Below are 18257 nucleotides of genomic sequence, written 5' to 3'. Positions count from 1 at the left end.
CACTTTCGAGGGCTCAAACAGGATTGAGAGGCCTGAGAGGGCAGACCAGTGGAGAAGGCAATTAGGGCGAGCCGGGTTTCAAGAGACGGTGTTGAAGTGTACAAGTCAAGCAAGGATGATGCTATCTGTTTATGGCTGTGATGGCTACACTTTGGCTAGTGAGAAGGGTTGTTTCCTAAGGTGGAAAGGCAGGCCGAAAATACTTGCATCAGCATGGCAAGCGCGCAGCCTTTCTTCCTCCTAGACTCCTAGTAACCCGCCCCGTCATATAATCTGTCGTCGCAGGCTCGCAGCTCGTCGATTCGGTTAAGCCATTGGCATATAGTCTGTTGGGAAGTAATAACTTGTGATCAAGGAACACAATGATGCTAAAATTTGATTCCTAAACATATTCTTACTGATATGTTGGCAAACTGGCATAAAATAAATGCATGTATATAGGTGCACAGCAAAAACCAAACTCTGCATTCTCTTTCCAAAAGCTCAGACAACTCGCTACAATTTCGTGAGTTTCTTGGGAATAAAGTAAAACAAAAGGAACTGCTTGATCGGAGCCAATTCCATTCCGGAAATAGTGGAAACCATGGATCTGTGCTCCGATCAGATATCATACACACTATCTTATGAGTTAACGATTGAACGAATAAACATCGCGTCTAAATAGTGCAAAACCGACACAAGTGTTCATATTATTATTTAGGAGCTTTGTGACCGTGTGCTTTAGGTTGGCTAGCCGTAGTCATTGCTCGTAAGCATCTGGCGATTTCTGTGAACGATGGCCTGGCTGCAGGATTAGGGGCCCAACACTGCTCCATAAGCGTTTTCCATTCGGGATCACAATAACTTGGAATGGTGGGTCTCAATGTGTTATTTACAATGCCTCCTGCAGGTATTCAAAATTCGAAAAAATTAAATCCAGAGGCAAACATCAGTCTTTAAGCGGTGCAACAATATTGACATGCAAGCACAACCCCAACGAAAGGAAGAGAGTAAAAACAATTACCTATAATTGCTCCATAGTGCATGTTGGCGTACGGCTCCTCGCCAGTGAGAATCTCCCATAAGACAATGCCAAAGGAGAAAATATCAACCTGCAACATTTAATCAAGAGTCAGACGAGGGAAGCAATGAAGTGCGTCTACCAGGTCATTCGACATTAATCAGACCCTATAAAAGATATATACTTCTATCTACTTCTTATCTATCTACTTCTATCTCCATTGTAAAAGATACATAATAAACTAAATAATTTTAAACTCAAAAACTCAAAAATAAATCTTACCTTTTCGGAGACCTTCGTGCTGCTGCCATTCAGCAACTCTGGGGCCATCCATGGTAACGTTCCCCGTACACCACCAGAAACCAGGGTATTTCGCTTAATTTTTGAAAGCCCAAAATCACCGACCTGGGAAGCCATACGTATTATTAGAATGTTCAATGTAAGTTGCAAAGAGAGAAAAATAATCATTTTCCTAGTTCAATACAGTAATTTCATAATAATTACCTTGCAAATTGGACGCGCAGGATCTTTTAGGTTCACAAGTAAGTTGTCACACTTCAAGTCAAAATGCACAATATTCTTTGAGTGTAAATATTCCATTCCAAATGCTGCATCCATGGCAATTATTAGTCGCTTGCGGCGATCGAGATACCTGCGTTCAAAGATTCAAAGAAGGTGAAAAAGAAAGAAAAAAATTGCTTCCATTCAGAAACAGTGAACTTGATTATCTGAGAGCACAAAACAAACTAGTAACATATAGAACGGTATACAACCACCTGTTACCTGTCTTTTCGAAGTAAGACATGCCTAAGAGAACCATCAACCATGTACTCCGTAACAGTAGCAAGTGTTCCCCCTGGTCCATCTTGCACCACACCATAAAACGCCACAACATTTGGATGGTGAAGCTTTGAAAGAATGTCAGCTTCCCGCCAGAACTCTATAGTCTGACAATGGAGTTAGAATTACCAATAAGGCTTTGAAAAGTAAAATATTAACGTGTCATAGAAGCAACAAAAATATGAGATCATATTTCGTCCACTTGCATCAATGAATGCGAGTTTCATTACAAAATTCAGAGGTGGGGAGGAATGGCTACCAATCTCTCTTGCTCTGATGATCTCCCGGTGAAGCAGCCCTTATTTAGTCTCTTAATGGCAACATCACTGCCCCTCCATTTTCCATGGTACACAGTCCCAAAGGTACCAGAACCCAGTTCCTTCAGCTGTTCGAGATCTTCGTTCTTTATTAACTATCATGTCAATGAAGAAGAAAGAATCAAACAGATGTAAAATGGAAAGTCTTTACCATTGGACAAAGTAGTTTAACTAATGCCATAAATAACAGGTCCTGTGCATTTAGTAGCAAGCCTGTTTAGATGTATAAAAGAAAGAATAACCAAGTAACTGGGGAACTAACTTCTCTAACAACAATAAAACAACCAAAGACCATCCAGAATGTTCAAAATTTCCGTAATACAATTAATGAATGGAAAAACATTACACATTAAAAGTTAGGAATGATTCTCTGTGTGTGTGTGACCATGCACCAATACATGCATGGACTCACACACAAATATGATCCAGATTCAAATCCTAAGCCAAGCTCTAACAAGACTAAAAAACGCTTTTTCTACTATGAGCTACACTCGAATGAAGTCAAATTTTTTATTTTTTATTTTTATTTATTTCTGTATCTCTTTTGCTATAATCAATCATTAATAGGTATCAGTTTACCTAACCAAGTTATTAAGAGAAAACTTTCGTATCAAGTTATTGAACATGTAAGCATCACACCTGCAAGGTACTGATATCAAAATCTCCCAGAGAAGGATCTAAAGGAGGTAAACCAGCTCTTCTGCTTGCAGACTTCCCATCCTATATCAAAGTAAATGAAACATTTTTTGATAAAAGAGTAAATGAAACATTGTTAGCAAAGGAGCACTTTGTTAAGAAAAATGAGAACTGATCAAAAGACTACCTCATACTCCGACTCTTGCGCTCTTATGTTTTCCATCATTCCCTCAAATTGCATACTTTCAGTGTCCTTCACTTGGGAATGACCATAATTAGAGTGCAGAGCTGTTGCGTTAGCTTTAGCCATTCCAGGCAACTCTGTGTGCATGTCTTCTGCAAATTTAGGCTGAGAACCAGCTCCTTCTGCTGTTAACGGTGTAACATGATAAGATCTACTGTCCTCATTTCCAATCACAGGCGGAAAACCAAGATCCTGGTCCATAAGAGAAACATCTTTTTTATCAAACCCTTCTTGTGCCAACTTCTGGAAATATGACCAGTGTCTTGGTTCATGATTTTTCATATTTAAGCTCAAACCAGTTCCATCCTTTTGCAGCAAACCAATATCAGGGGAGTCTTCGGAAAGTATTGCCTTGGAGAATATATCTGACAGGAAATCACGGGGAAATCGTTCTTCAATATCAATAATGATGTCTCCCTGCACTGGGGTAGAAACACCAACTGAAGCTGCTGCTTGAGAAACATCTTTAGAAAACTTCCCTGTCAAAGAATTGGGCTCTGCATGTCCCATAGTGTCAACAGTCCTTGGATCCTTGCTGGTGTCCTCTTTCTGATTAACCTCCGAATGATTAGATGCAGATACCTCATGTTGCTTTCCAGAAGGTAGCTGACTTATATCTGGAAACTCAGATCCAGCTTCTGCAATGTTATCAACCATATGGTTTGGCAATGCCCGCTTTACTTCACCATCTACATCTTGCAAAAGCTTTGCATTCATCTGAGAAACTGAATCAGCAAATTCTTTGTACTTTTGAGGTTGGATGAATCCATCATCAACGGTTTGAGCATCGGTACCTGTTGTTGGGGTAGATTGTTCAGTCGGGGGAGCAAGGTTGCCATGTTCCTGTAATTTGTTAACTCCTTCCATGACTGAATCCTGCTGGGTGATATCAGAACGTGAATGAGTAACGAGAAACGGAGAACCATGAGAATCATCTGACTTTGTTGATCGATTCAGCAACTCTGCCTGCTCCCTGGGAATTCTTTCTGAGTAGTAGACTCTCTTAGGAAGCACAGGTAGCTCATGGTAACCCGAATCAACTCCATTGGACAAATGGTCAGTACAAGCAGGAGCAAATGCATTGCTAGCTGTGAAGCTATCCTCAACTTCACTAGATTTTTGCACCAGCATTGGGTTCCCTGAATCAATTGATGAAGCAACCTTTTCAGGTTCCTGGCACTTTCTTTCATCTTTTGATGCTTCTTCAACAGGAAGATAGTTCATCAAATTTCCATCATGTGGCTGTAAAGGAACAGAGTTCTCTACCCCTGAGGGGCGGAGTTTTTCAGGGTCACTCTCTGGCTGCAGTAAACCATCACGTTTGGGTTTCACCTCCTTTACTGGCATCTCGAAATTCTGTTCTCTTGAGCCACTGGATGGCTGCCCTTCAATTGAACCTCCTTGTGGATTCAGAATCCCATGATGAGACACTGAAACAGTTCCTCCAAATGGGGAGTGACTTGGAAGGGCATGGCCATTGTGCAATGGGTGCTGCATATTTTGTCCAATATGCATCACCTGGGTATGCTGAAAAGGAGGATAGGTTTCATAGGCATTTGAAGAGTTAGGCAGGATTGGCTCGGAAGATTGAACAGTTCTCGATGTAACAAAATTAGCAGTTGAATTCAAAGAGCCTACCCCTATCGAGTCTTTTGCAACCCTACTTGTCTCCTTCTCAATATGTTGTCCATTGAACTCATCTAAATTATTTGCTAGAGTGCTCGTCAAACCATGTAATGCCAAATTTTTTCTTGACCCCAGGTCCATTCCATTGATAGCAACTACATACTGAACCTCAGAATCACCATCCACACTGTGCAGACCAAACTGAGCATCCTCCAAATCACTCATGGAGAACAAAAACATCCTAAGCTTTTGTGGTCCTTCTTTATCTTCTACTTCATTCCATTCTTCCATCATATTCTGCAGATCCTCGTCACAAGATACAGAAACTAAAGCATCAAGTTCCTCTCCAGGAAGCTGGTATTTAATTACATGCACTTGGTTATAAATTGACAAAGCTTTATGTATAAGCTCCTGCCAGGAAATGTCCTTTCTTACACGGATAATGCGTGTTTCGCCTCCAACATACCTTAGCTTCCCATCGCTTGGTCGGGGTAAGATTTTACCACCAAAGCTACAGAGAACCTTCATTTTCATTGATGAGCTATCAGAGGCTGCATAAGAGGCATATCCATGCACATGACTATTTCCATAGCCAGATAAAGCTCGTGGTACTGATTGAACTGACGCATACTTATTTCTGTTGTCATATAAAGCTGAGCTCTTTCTTTCAAACTGTTTTGGACCCCTGTCAGCAATATGAAGCATCGAAGTATCTGACCCACTCTCAGATCCTGTATGACTGATGCCTAAAATTCCTTTCAGTTCAACATAATTTGTTGCATAATTTGGATCGCCAACAGCATTTGGATGCAAAGGAATCCTGTGGTTCACCCGATCAAGCATAAATTGAAGAGAAAACTCCTCTCCGGTCTGTATGGAGAAATTATGTGCAGGTTTAACTTCTGGTATAAAGTCATTAGATCTCATATCACTATGCATGCTGCTCAGAGAGTCTGGCATGTATGACTGGGATGCAGGTTCGTAATCATCCCTCCCAGGTTCCATGGAATTGTCTTGGAACTGCTTATGCGTTCTTAATTGTTCAGGCATACCATTGTTTGAATTTCTTCCTCACCTCAACACCAAAATACTGTCAAAAACTCAGGCAATGAAGCAATATTTTGAGTGCTCACAGTCACAGGCAGCTCCTATGAGATGCCAATACGCTGATCTTTGCAGGGAGAAAAACTGAAACAGAAAACAAGCTTCAATAAGTGTCCGGTCTCTATTGTCCATAAAAAATCCAAAAGCTTCGGTAGTATCGTAAAAGAAATGCTTCATTTGGTAAAACATGTATACCAGTAAATCTTCTTTCGCTTACTTTCAACAAGTAGTGAAAATATGAGAAAGTGCGTCTCCGCATTTTAAGCTAGCAGGAAAATAAAACTAAATAAAACAAAAACCCAGGAAACCTTTAATGTTCCACTACCATTTCCCCATAAAATATCAAAATAATATACAAATTAGTTTTCTAGCATGTGTGTATTGCAAAATATACTCACTGTCATGCAATGTATACATGTTGCATTACCATATGATCACGATCATGGAGTTCTGCACTACATGTAAATGATGTAATTATTTGAGTAATTAACACTATGCAGCCCACCCTTGGGTTATGTCAAGTGGCGAGGGAGGGTGGGAAAGTATTTCTGGGCTTCAACTGTAAGTACCTAAATCTTATTCACTGTAATCACTCCATAAAGATTGCAGGCCCCATTACAATCGATATGATTATGTAAACAACTTCAATTAGGTGACTAAATTGCTTGTATAACATTCTTTCTAATTCTGTTCAAACAAAGACAAATCATACCATAAGAAGTCCTTCCCACCCTATTGAAAAGGATTGTTAAATCCTTAAGGTCGAGCCTTAACACTTCCACACCTAAATTTCTAACTACCTTAGCCAACTAACTTCTTCAAACCCGATTGGCCACCCACCTTGTATGTGTGTAGGATTCAGCTACAACCAACTCTGATCAAACGGATAAAGTATTTTCTCTTTTTTTTTACTTGTTTCTTCAGTCAATGTGAGAAACCAAAACTACAGAATTACTGCGAGCTACAATTAACGAAAAACGTAGACGAAGAACAGAATTTGATCCTTGAGTTTTAAGCTTGATTATATATAGCCGCAGACGAATATACCTATCAATAATCATAAACCATCACAAACAAAACAAATCATTTATAAATAAAACAACTTCATGAAAATTTCCTTCTTTTTTTATGGATTAATAAAAAAAATTCCTTCACCAATTAACAATCACAAGCCAAACGAATCATGACCTTAATAGCTCACTTCACAATTCCATCAAGTATAATCCACAAATACATACATACATACATATATGTATGTATCTATCCATAAAAACAACTTGAACCACTCACAGATCAAAATCCGGAAAACCCCAGAAAACCAAACTACGATCAGAAAAAATCCAAAAACAAAAATCAAACAAGAACTAGGTCAAATTAACACAAAGAAATGAAATTAAACCCACCAAGTACCTGATTGATTGAAAGAACAACGCTTTTGCACCCAGAAAGCTCCAAAGTTTAAATCTTTTGGGTTCAGGAAGGCTGCAGTGAACCAGCCACCGGCCCACCGTTACTGAATCAGAGAAAAAGGAGGAGTCTTTGTGACCGCAGATCAAAAAGCCCGATTTCAAAAATATGAGAAATAAGAAACAAGAAATAAAAACCCTCACTTTGCTTCACTTTCTCGCTCTTCCTGTTCAAAATTTTAGATTTTATTAATTTTTGGCTACCTCCCAATAATTTAATAACTGCTCGTAACTCAGAAGGGGTTTGGAGGATTTGATATCTCTGTCTTTTGTAAAAATCATGTTTTTGTTACTAATTTATTGTTTTTATTCGCTTTGATGCTAAGTCAATTGGATGAAGACAATGTTCATGTTCCAGGATTGCCCTTATTGGGTTGAGATATTACTAGAATGTTACGAGTTGATCGAGAGATATTTTATCAGTATACTGGAACATCAAATATTATGATATAAGTGGTTGAAAGTTTTTTTGTTTTGTTTTTTTTTTTAAATATTCAATCACTTATATTATAATTTTAGTACATTAGACAAGGTTAGTTAAGAACAGAGTTAGGCTAGCCTAGGAGAATCCCCATGGATGTTGTGAACCCTCCTTTTTGTTTGTTTGCTTTAACTTTAAGTTTAGAGGGAGGGGAGGCTATATTTGAGGGCTTATAAAGGGGTCTTAGAACCATTTTTGGTTTTTACAGATCGCACACAAAAAACGATTGGTGGCAGCAATGTACACGAACTTAGGCCTTGGTCTAACGAAGAGAACAATATTACTAACTTAACTAACCCTTGTTGGCAAAGCTCTCCTTTTTGTGTGAAGGAATTAGGAAGTAGATTTTTTTTCTAAATTTGAGAACACTTTTATTTTTCTCTATTGTGGGAAGGATATTTCAAACTTTAGTGCAAAAGAAGTGGGTGTTTTTGTCTTGACAAAGTGACCTATTGCACATTGACATCAACTCACTTTTTTTTCCTTCTATATAGTGATATAGTGGGGAATGAGAAATTGAACTTAGGACATCAAAATTAAGAGCTTATGCTTTTAACCAATTGATTTACAAGCTTCTTGAACATGAATCCACCTTTATTTTAAATATTTGGTTAAATACAAGCGTTATAGTCTAGTAGTATTTCTCCTCACTTAATGTTTTATATTCATCTTCCATGAATGAAGAATTCGAAACCAATCACTTTGAACTTTTGTTCAAAAAAATGTGAATTTGTTTGCCTGTTTTTCATATAAATTTTTGCTAATTCACAAATAAATCACATAACACTACACGTGAATTATCTTGCAATTTATCATCAAGAAATTTGGTGAAGAATGGACGAGCAGATGGTTTCTGGATGTAATGATCCTCATCCCTTCAGAAGATAATAGGCGCCTCACACACTATCACTGCCGAAAGATAATCTCGTCTAATCTTTTTCCATTTAAAAAGAAAAAATTATTACAATTTTAGATCACACGCTCCTCTGCCAATTTATCATAATCTATAGTGTTGGAATACTATTTTGACTTTCATTAGATGTGGTCGGTCTACTTTTACGACTTTTTTTTAGTTTCGCATGCTTTTATAATTATCTTATTTTTGTATAATGAATTATATGATAAAAGAAGCTTGGAATTTGGCTATGGACAGTTGCCTCCTTTGCAATTTGATATTTTGAACTTCGAAGAACATGGTCGGTTTGGTCGTTTCCTTAGAATTATTTGTCATTTTCATGATCTAAAATTATGTCACAAATCCAAAAAAAAAAAGAGAATCCCATAAAAAAAATTGGAAGAAAACAACAGGCAGCTTCGCAATCATCTTTGTGAATGGTTATGGCGGTTTGATGGTGACAATTCGAATTATCTAGTAGTCCTCTTTTTCTATATTTATAATTTTGGTTGAGAATGAATCTCACATTAATAGGAGAAGGAACTTTGTATTGGCTTATAAGTAAGTTTGACTACTCTTTATATTATTAATTACTTTTATGATAGAACATTCACTTTCTTCATAGTATCAGAGTAGGTTATCCCGCTTGTAAAGTCTAATGGCCACACTTGCTCCACATCACCATGTTGTGTTGTCCACATTGATGTGAGGAATGACTTTGCATGAGCTTATAAGTAAGTTGAGCTACTCTCTATATTGTCAATTAATTTTATAATGGAACCTCAACTTTCTTCAATTTGATACTCTCATTCATAGAGAGAAAAAAAATAAAACAAATGCTAAGCCTTTGAATTAGCACTAGCAATGAAAAAGATTTTAAAATATTAGAATGTAAGCGTTCAACTTAAAACCATTTAAGCACTTCTGCAAGACTTCAATTTTCACAAAGAAAATGTTTGGTTCCCTCCAACGCACACGAGAAGATGAAAACGCGTTTGGGTTGACAAATCAGAGGTAACAAACTTTTGGTTAGGAACTTGCGGATGTTGTAGCCCCTACAATGGGTGGCTCCCATGAACGCAGATCTCACACGATAGTAGTCGTACTCAAGAATTTTCTCCACGAGCATAGGGCTAGGAATAATTTGTGCTCATTTTAGCCTTGATATATGAGGTCCTTGAGTCCCCTCCTATGGCTGTTGGACTTCTTTATATTAAGAACCTGGTGTTTCTCAACTGAGCTTGTAACGCAGTTTTTGTGCCTACTACTCCAGTTTGTATCCTTTTTCAGTGTTTCTTCTTTCTCCAAATATCTTTTTTTCTACATTGAGATTGGCTACCTGATCCGACAGTACACATAGCCATGTTTATAAAAATGCAATGAGGGATAGAAGTTTTGGTTTTGGTGGTGTAATCTGGCTTAGGAAATCTTAAAAGTTGGTGGTTTACTACTAATTGCACCAAGATCTTTTAAAATAAAATTTCATGTCTGAAATGCTCAGGGAGCCCTAAGACACGCATATTATTAGGTTTAGGCGATTAAGTTTAAGATAATATTGGTTTATGATTTACGCTTATTGATGAACAGTTGGAATGCGTGAGAAACAAACTTTGCATATATATATATAAAGAAGAAAATCTCTGTTAACTTTGTGTTGTTTGGTGCATAGACTGCATACATAATTAGTTTGTAAATTCAATGCTTCGATGATTGGTATTTTAGATCATGCATTATATTTCAATTATAAAATTTGGAAATATGACTTTAATCCCTAAAATTTAGTTTTTTTTTTCAATATAAATTCCGACATAATTTTTTTTTACTCGAATAAAACTCATTGACTAGACTTTACCTAAGCAAATTTATTAATTATGATTGACTTTAGACACTTTAATAATATAACATGCCTAATATACGTAGTGGGCGTGATTTTACCATGGTAGTCATAGTTGAATGTTGTAGCTTAAGTGGCAAATAGCATCTCTATCCCTCGTTCGTAAGTCTGTGTTCTAAACCTCTCTTCTCTACTATCGTTGTATGTATAATAAAAAAGGGTCTAATTGTGAAACTGAAAAATCATGAATCCATTATACTTGAAATTTATAATTACTACAATTTCTTAATATATTTTCCATGGTGGGGGAGAGGGACTCTAGTTTTCTCAAATCTGCCCCCATTAGGTCCATCATGAAGAACAAGAAATTGAACTCAGCCAAAAAAAAAAAAATGATTAAAATGAAAAAACGATCGCGATGGGACTCGAACCCACAATCTCCCGCTCCGGAGGCGAGCGCCTTATCCATTAGGCCACGCGATCAGGTGTTGACAATTTTACCATAATATTTTATTTAAATTGTTTTCTTTTTCTTCAGATTTGGTTTCATTTAGGAATGCAAATTGGATAGAAATATCCGATTCCGAGCTGAAAAGTTCGAAAATATTTCGTCCGATTCAAATCCGATCCCGACCACCTGCTTTGTTGCAAGCCGAAGCTCCTTAGAAGGGGACACCCACCAGGGTAACTAGGACGACACTCAAACGATTGGCATTGCTGGTTTGAATCCTTGTTATGCATATGTAGCATCGTTAATGTTTGAGCTACATGTTATGCGATAGATACTGATAATTTCGAGAACGAAATTTTTACATGGAGGAAGGACGACCCCATTTCAGTATTCAAATTCTCGTATTTCGTATTTACACGAATTTATTTTAGTTTTTCTTTTCCGTTAATTTTATAATTAAAGTTGACTAGTTACAAAGTTCGATTTTCCGTAATTAGTCATTAAAAATCCGTAGAACTTTCAAGGTCACTTTTAGTATTTTCAACACGGAAAGGAAGTGTGACAAGTTCAAGAAATATGGAAATAGAACTTTATTTACTTTGTCAAGCCAGGGATGATTACAAGGTTTTCGACTTGAAATAAACCCCTTCAATCTGCTGCTTTGATTCACGTGTCACACAAGAAACTCGTTACAGTTCAAAGGAGGACATAAGAGGTTGAGATTTTAAACGAAAAACACAGGTTTCAATTCAACAGCATGACTTGTAACCGGATGTTTTAATTGTGATACAAGTTTCCGGCAATACCGCTTCGTTACACACTTTCTGTAGAACTGTCGATGGGTGTGTCGGGCTGCGCACCCCATTCAGTCCAAGATCCGTCATAGACTGGTACCTCAGGCTTACCAAGTCGATGAAGACCCTAACGAGAGCACATGAATACGAGAAGTGTGAATAAAAGCGGCATGGTTCCTTACTAAAACATATATTGAAATAATGCATCTGGAAAACTAAAACCATTGTTTACGTTCATGAGCAATTATTGAAAAGAATATTCATCTCTGTAATGTGTTTCTATCTCTAAAAGGAAAGAGAAAGGAGATAAAAGATGGACTACTATCTCCTTTTCATCCTACTAAGATATAAACAAGTGTGCGCGCACACAAACACCTACGTTTGTCTCTGTGTGTGTGTTTGTAGAGAGAGAGAGAGAGAGAGAGAGAGAGAGAGAGAGAGAGAGAGAGAGAGAGAGAGAGAGAGAGAGAGAGAGAGAGAGAGAGAGTCTTACCAATGCGAGAATACAAGCTGTTACACCAGTACCACATGAAGTTACGGCAGGGCTTTCCAAGGAGATGCCTGCAGCATGAGGTTAGGATCGTTAATTAATTATCACATATACCTTCTGACCAATTAAAACATTCTACCAAGGAAATATAATCCACATGGCGTGGACAAATAGCATATATATACTTTCCATAAACTGGGGTGGGGAAATTGGGTCTTCGGTAAAATTATGCACTGCTAAATGAGGGGGTGACTATCTCAAAATAGTAAGACATTCAACATCTATGTACTAGTCTGAGCAAATGTACTAGGCAAAACATGCATTCTTCGTTTGCGGTTGAGCTTGTATGTTTAAAAAAGAGACAATGCTTGAAAACTGAATTCTTGTGTACGGAAACCTAGGGTACAACAAACAGAAGTGTCCAAGATCTAAGACAGCAAAAGGTAACCATAAAACAAAAAGGTTATTACCTTCTTTGTCAAATCGGGCTTTCAGCTTATCTGCTGGTAAGAGTGTCCCTGAAGAATCCAACAACTGTAAGGAAACAACACATTTGTTAATCAACAGCTTATGCAGCATACGGTTCTTTACACAATCCAACACATTTGTGTTGCAATTTCAAAAGGAATAAGAAATAGACTATTAGGAAAAGGGGAGTTGAAATTGCTAACAGTTCAGACACTGATAGAATCATCACAAACCCTAGGGATGCGTCATCAGGAAACCACTATAATAACACAAGCATTTGATCTTTTTACCTGAGGAAAAGGAATGCACTTGCTTCCAGGTACATGACCACTTCTTATCCCTTTCCGAGGCTCTAATGTAGTTCCATCGAACCTGCAACAGCAAATTTCTGTCAAATGATTCAAATCCAATATTTTTAATGCAATTACAAAATTCAGTTAAATCCAAGATTAATGCAAGAACAGCCATAAGAAATATGCCTTCAAAACCATGTCACAAATAGGAAAAATAAACTCTAATAAACCATCTCCATATAATCTGAAATAAATTCCTTTATGTGAGGCAGATAAAAAAACACAGAAAATTTAGGGTGCTCAACATAGTGTTATCTTATCTCAATCAAAATTACTAATTTCAAACCAATTCTTTGACGATGAATGAATGAACCGGTTCCAGCTGGTGATTCACAAAATTACGGGAAAAAATAACAGACCAAGAATTACTCAAGCTTCACATCACTTGGTAGCAAAAAGAGTACCTGGCCTTTGATCTGGCATCTATAAGCTGGTGAGTTCCTTGCTCAACATTTTTTCTAACCTGAAAAATACAGTAGGAAATATAAAACAAGGGTAAAAAGAAGTGGAATGGGTTTAATTTGTCAGTTGAAAACCATACTTGCCACCAATTTCAGGGGATGAATTCAAGACATACACCCTTACTAGTTAATTAAGATAGAGAGACCAAACCTGATCAAGAGTCCAGACAAGGTGTGGCTGAAACTTAGTCTGAAATGTGGTGGGCCCAACCTGCAGAACAAAATTTCATTCACTGAATCCATCACAACAAGCCTTGAAAACTATCACAGGTTCATATAAAAACTTAGGACAACAATAAAAGTTGTGTAAGAACAGCAATTTTCTAGATGTCAAGAAAAATCTACAATGTACAGACTAACATCATAAAAGAAAACAAAAAAGCATTATGATATCCGGTAGCGGTGGCAGTTCTGCTTTTATCCATGTTCCACAAAACATACTGTAATAACCATAACCATATGCTAATGGCTTTTGGATTCAGAGAATTCCAAAATCCTTGTCAGTGTCAAAACATAACAGATTTCAGAGACAAGTATATAAACTGTGAACTTACTGCTTGTCCCTTGTATATTTTCTCTATTGCCTCACTGGCAGCACTAGCTTTCAAAATTGCATCACCAGAGGCACTAGATTCAACATCATATCCAGATGCACGCCATCTTGGCAGGCCTCCATCTAAAACCCAGACTCTGTCATGGCCAAATACTCGGAACATCCTTTCATTTTATAAGGAAATGAAGCATTAGATTGTAACACAATGAAAAGCGCAGAGCACAATTATTTATTACATTTCAGATGAGTTAAAACCTTAAATCTTTCAGAATCAGCCCCACAACTTACCACCATACACGAGCTGCACTAAAGATCCCTTTTCCATCATACACAACTAGATCATCTTTGTTCTCAATGCCAAGAGCAGAAACAGCAGCAGCAAATGCTTCCTCTGATGGTAACATATGCGGTAACTGTTACAAGTCATCATTTCTAAATCTTCAATAAATAGAGAACAGGAGAGAGAAAGATAGTTAGAAAAGTGGTGTGTATGCCTAGTGATGATGGCGCACACACCCATAATGGCTAAATTATTCATCAGAATTTGTTGACTTGAACAATCATTCATCAGATTAATACTAACATCTTAATCATATACTTTGAATTATTTTCCAAAATGGCTAAATAAGGATGTATTTCTAAGTTAACTCAAACTAAGAGAATGAAATAAATCATTTACAGCAAGCGAGACTAGTGCGATCTGATATCATATTTTGACGAGAAACATAGAATAGAAAATATCTTACTTTTGTATTGCGATCTGAAATTCCATCTACGTCAAAGAAAAGTGCACCAGGAATGTGAGCAACCTGTCATGACGGAGATATTGAATTGACCAAAATGAGCCAGAGTGGTAAGTGAAACAATATGAAGCAATATGAAGTAATATGACGATATTAGAACAAGACTGGAGTTGATACATATATTATTAAGAATTATTACATGGCGGCAGCAGTCCAGAATTAAATTTTTGAGAAAAAAAAAAAGACAGTTTAAAGTTATGACTATCACAAATAGAAAGTTTGGTGAGCACCTGATACTCTTGAATTGGATTCCTTTGCTCATCGGGCATGTACCAAGACGCATCTAGCACCTGAAGTAGATAACTTAAAAAATTCACCAACATGCATAGGAACAAAGGAAGCATATAGGAAAGCAGAAAAAAAGTGTAGTCTCCAATTAGAAGAAGATGATTTGATATAATACATCATGATCCGACTGAAAAACAAATTACATACAATAGAAGGTGAAAGAGCACTGAGCATGAAGCATTTCTTGGTAAATGGTATTATATTCAACTTTTTCCAAACTTAAACTCCAGTGGAAGAAAAGGGAGGATGAATAAATTATGTTTAATACAAACAAGCCAAGACATGGTACCTTCAGATCAGGCTCTTTGAGGTTAGCATGGAGCCAATCAACAGAAACAACAGGCTCATTTGTAGACACAGATTGTGTTGAAAAATCAGCTCTTGTGCCAGCTACTGATGAAGCCATAACATGAGGAACCCAGGCAGATGTTCTATATTTCGTATAGGCAGGTTTAGCTCGTAAGAATTCTGTTCCCTTCTGCATGTACAGAAAAATCATCACATTGCATCTTGGCATAAGAAATAAGATTCGATTTAATAAATAGCTCAAACTTACTAGGCCACTAGCACACTTTTAAAATGAATACCGAACTCAAATACCAAGTAAACAAACTTCCAAATAGACACGCAAAACCAAAACAATATTATCACTGAGAAATGTGAGGATCATGGCGATTCAGAAATAGCCACTTAAACTTTGCACCAGAAGAAGACCATAAAACCTAACGTTTGAGTTAAGAAGAGTTTGCAGTAAACTTTGTACCCACCCTAGGAAGAATGCATGTTTTCAATGATTTCACTGCAAACACTTACACCAAACCAACATCTTTATATAACCCTTGTGCCTAAGAGAACATAGGATTTTCAACGATTTGATGAAAACTATCTTGTAAGTAAGAGACAGCTAAACAATCGGTATTCAAGCACTCTACAGTCTAAACGATATTTAATTAAACACGTAGCCAATAACCCACTGCGGGAACTATGCATTTATACAGTAAAGCTAAGGTACAACACCAAATACTTCATATTATAGCGACTATGAAAGACAGATTTTAGAAAACAAACAAGCAGACTCCAACAAATTCCCCATCTTTTTCAGTTCATGGCTATTGGAGTCAAGCAAGAGCTGCTAGGCTCAACGAATGCAATCAGGAACCGAGACCATGTTCATAAAAACTACACTCAAAGCCTACACAATGGTAAACTAAAATATCACCACATGCCACTTCGGATTAAACAAAGAAAACCCCATGTCAGCAAAAACCTGAAAAGCATTCCAGACAACTCAATTCACCGATAAAACTAAAACCCATGAACAAAATACAAAAAAACAGAAACATGGAAGCAAAAAAAGTGACAGGATAAAACCAAAAGATCGAAAATTTACACAAAGGGAATTAACATATCATCCAAAAGAACAAAACCCACAAATCAAAACCGAAAATTAAACACGAAAGAATGGAAGATTGATACTTACGTGGACGAGGGAAGTGAAAAACTGGGGCTTTTGGCAGAGAGAGTGAGAGGAAGAGTGGAAAAGGCGATGACCCAGGAGAGTCCTTGCGAAAAGAGATGAAGCCATTCACTCAAAAGACCATAGAATTTAAACAATGAAAGAAGAAGCCAAAGAGTCTCCCTCTGTCGATCTACAGCAGCAGCTGAGCTCAGTGGGACGGTGACAGGATTTTTACTTTATACCTTCATTTCCTCGGACCTTTTTAGGGGCCTGTTTGGAAGATTAAAATTCATATGCGAGCATATGAACTTGGAAAATTGCATTTACGTCACCTGAAATTTCCTCTTTTGTGTATTTGCCACTTAGAATAGAAGTTTTTATAATTCACCCGTAAACTTAGAATCGTTTGCCAATGTGGCACCTCTGTGCATTTTTCATTCACAATTTCATCACGAGAAAATACTATAAATAATGCAACTCAATTAATGGTGGTTGAATTATTAATAAAAAGAAAATACTATAAATAATGTAATATGCACGTTTATTCATTAGATTTAACCAGATGTGTTTTTGACCGAAATTATGAGTAATAATTATGAGAATTTTAATAAAAAACTTCCAGTACTGTTCATTTTAACAAAAAAATCACTTTTTTACACTAAAAAATCAATCCTAATACTATTTATTTTATCATTTATTTTGTCTTTATCGTTAAAACTCAAAATTTTCAAGTTATTTTCATTAGTTTTCCTGATAATTATATATTTCTTAGCCAAAATCTATTAGATGAAGTGACATTGTAGCAAAATCTTTTACAAAAGTTGAATATAGATCGTTACCCACGTCTCTGAAACTACTTGGACTTAGAAGTTGTTCCATGAAAGTGGTTTCACATTGCTTACACCATCAACTTTTATCTTGTGACAATATCTCTGTCACTGGCTTCAAATCATGTGTTTCATGTTCGAGAGATTGAATACCATTACATCAGAGAATTTGAGCTTGTTTGGAAGCACTTTTAAAATAACTGAAAATATTGTTGGTGAAAGTACTTTTTCTGCAAGTGGAGATCAAATTGCATACGTTCAAAAAATACGTTTTTCTTTCATAGGGACGATTTCAATTACTTGAATCCAAGTTTTATCTCAAGTTCCCTCCTCTCATCTCAACTTGAAGGAAAATCAGACAATTAGTGATAGAATAATATGACAACGACTAAGTACTTAACTTAAATGAGTAAGTGATAGAATCACAGAACTTTATGCTTATAATCAAAATAGTTCATATTATAAATCACTCTATAAAGATCGTCTCTGCAAAAAATGAATTAAACTACGACCTTTTAGTTAATCTATTGTAGCAAATATAGACAATTCGTGACTAACTCTGTTCATTTGTTTTTATAGTTTGATGACTAGACGACCTTAGTTTTAATTGATTTTTTGCAAAAGAGATCTTTATAGAATGATTTATAATATGAACAGTTATGATCATAAACATGAAGTTCTATGAATCGACAACGAACAGCTTTGAGTAGGAACTCCTACTCTTCCTTTGAGGAGCTAAGTATTTATTTGATCAATCCAGTGAGAATTCTTCTGGCCTAAACAAAAAAGGATAGTTGGAATTCTTAATTTTGTGTTATCAGTTGGAAAACGATCCCAACAAAACAAATGATAGTCGGAACTGCTGCT

General features: G+C 36.8%; 2 protein-coding genes and 1 non-coding gene across 6 annotated transcripts; all 3 read right to left on the bottom strand.

The window, feature by feature from the left end:
• Positions 1 to 442: 442 nt before the first annotated feature.
• LOC103445865 (uncharacterized) lies at positions 443 to 7524 on the bottom strand. Of its 3 annotated transcripts, none has more exons than XR_011572412.1 (9): positions 7178 to 7515; positions 2981 to 5851; positions 2797 to 2877; positions 2100 to 2252; positions 1784 to 1940; positions 1505 to 1652; positions 1283 to 1405; positions 1004 to 1091; positions 443 to 883 (listed from the first exon to the last, which is right to left on the bottom strand). XR_011572412.1 is itself a non-coding variant. In XM_008384918.4 (9 exons), the coding sequence occupies exons 2-9, from the start codon at positions 5711 to 5713 to the stop codon at positions 693 to 695; spliced, it is 3681 nt and encodes a 1226-aa protein (XP_008383140.3). In that variant the 5' UTR covers positions 5714 to 5851; positions 7178 to 7524; the 3' UTR covers positions 443 to 692. The 3 variants fall into 3 exon arrangements, 2 of the variants coding, with proteins under 2 accessions (XP_008383140.3, XP_070663239.1); XM_008384918.4 differs by having other exon boundaries at positions 1784 to 1947; positions 7178 to 7524; XM_070807138.1 differs by having other exon boundaries at positions 1784 to 1947; positions 7171 to 7409.
• Positions 7525 to 10853: 3329 nt separating this feature from the next.
• TRNAR-CCG (transfer RNA arginine (anticodon CCG)) lies at positions 10854 to 10926 on the bottom strand. Its single transcript has one exon. It is a non-coding gene; the product is annotated as a tRNA-Arg (tRNA).
• A 543-nt stretch (positions 10927 to 11469) lies between these two features.
• LOC103445864 (thiosulfate/3-mercaptopyruvate sulfurtransferase 1, mitochondrial-like) lies at positions 11470 to 16926 on the bottom strand. Of its 2 annotated transcripts, none has more exons than XM_008384917.4 (12): positions 16585 to 16926; positions 15394 to 15582; positions 15047 to 15106; positions 14760 to 14822; positions 14302 to 14426; positions 14015 to 14177; positions 13612 to 13671; positions 13404 to 13462; positions 12937 to 13018; positions 12649 to 12712; positions 12182 to 12249; positions 11470 to 11815 (listed from the first exon to the last, which is right to left on the bottom strand). In XM_008384917.4, exons 1-12 carry the CDS (start codon positions 16687 to 16689, stop codon positions 11708 to 11710), a joined length of 1146 nt encoding a protein of 381 aa, XP_008383139.1. In that variant the 5' UTR covers positions 16690 to 16926; the 3' UTR covers positions 11470 to 11707. The 2 variants fall into 2 exon arrangements, with proteins under 2 accessions (XP_008383139.1, XP_070663238.1); XM_070807137.1 differs by lacking the exon at positions 11470 to 11815 and adding an exon at positions 11897 to 12089 and having other exon boundaries at positions 12160 to 12249; positions 16585 to 16837.
• Positions 16927 to 18257: the final 1331 nt, after the last annotated feature.

Source organism: Malus domestica, chromosome 10 (assembly GCF_042453785.1).
Source record: "Malus domestica chromosome 10, GDT2T_hap1".
Classification (NCBI taxonomy): domain Eukaryota; kingdom Viridiplantae; phylum Streptophyta; class Magnoliopsida; order Rosales; family Rosaceae; genus Malus; species Malus domestica.
Note: the sequence above shows the minus strand (reverse complement) of the source record. Positions and strands in the feature narration are given on the sequence as shown.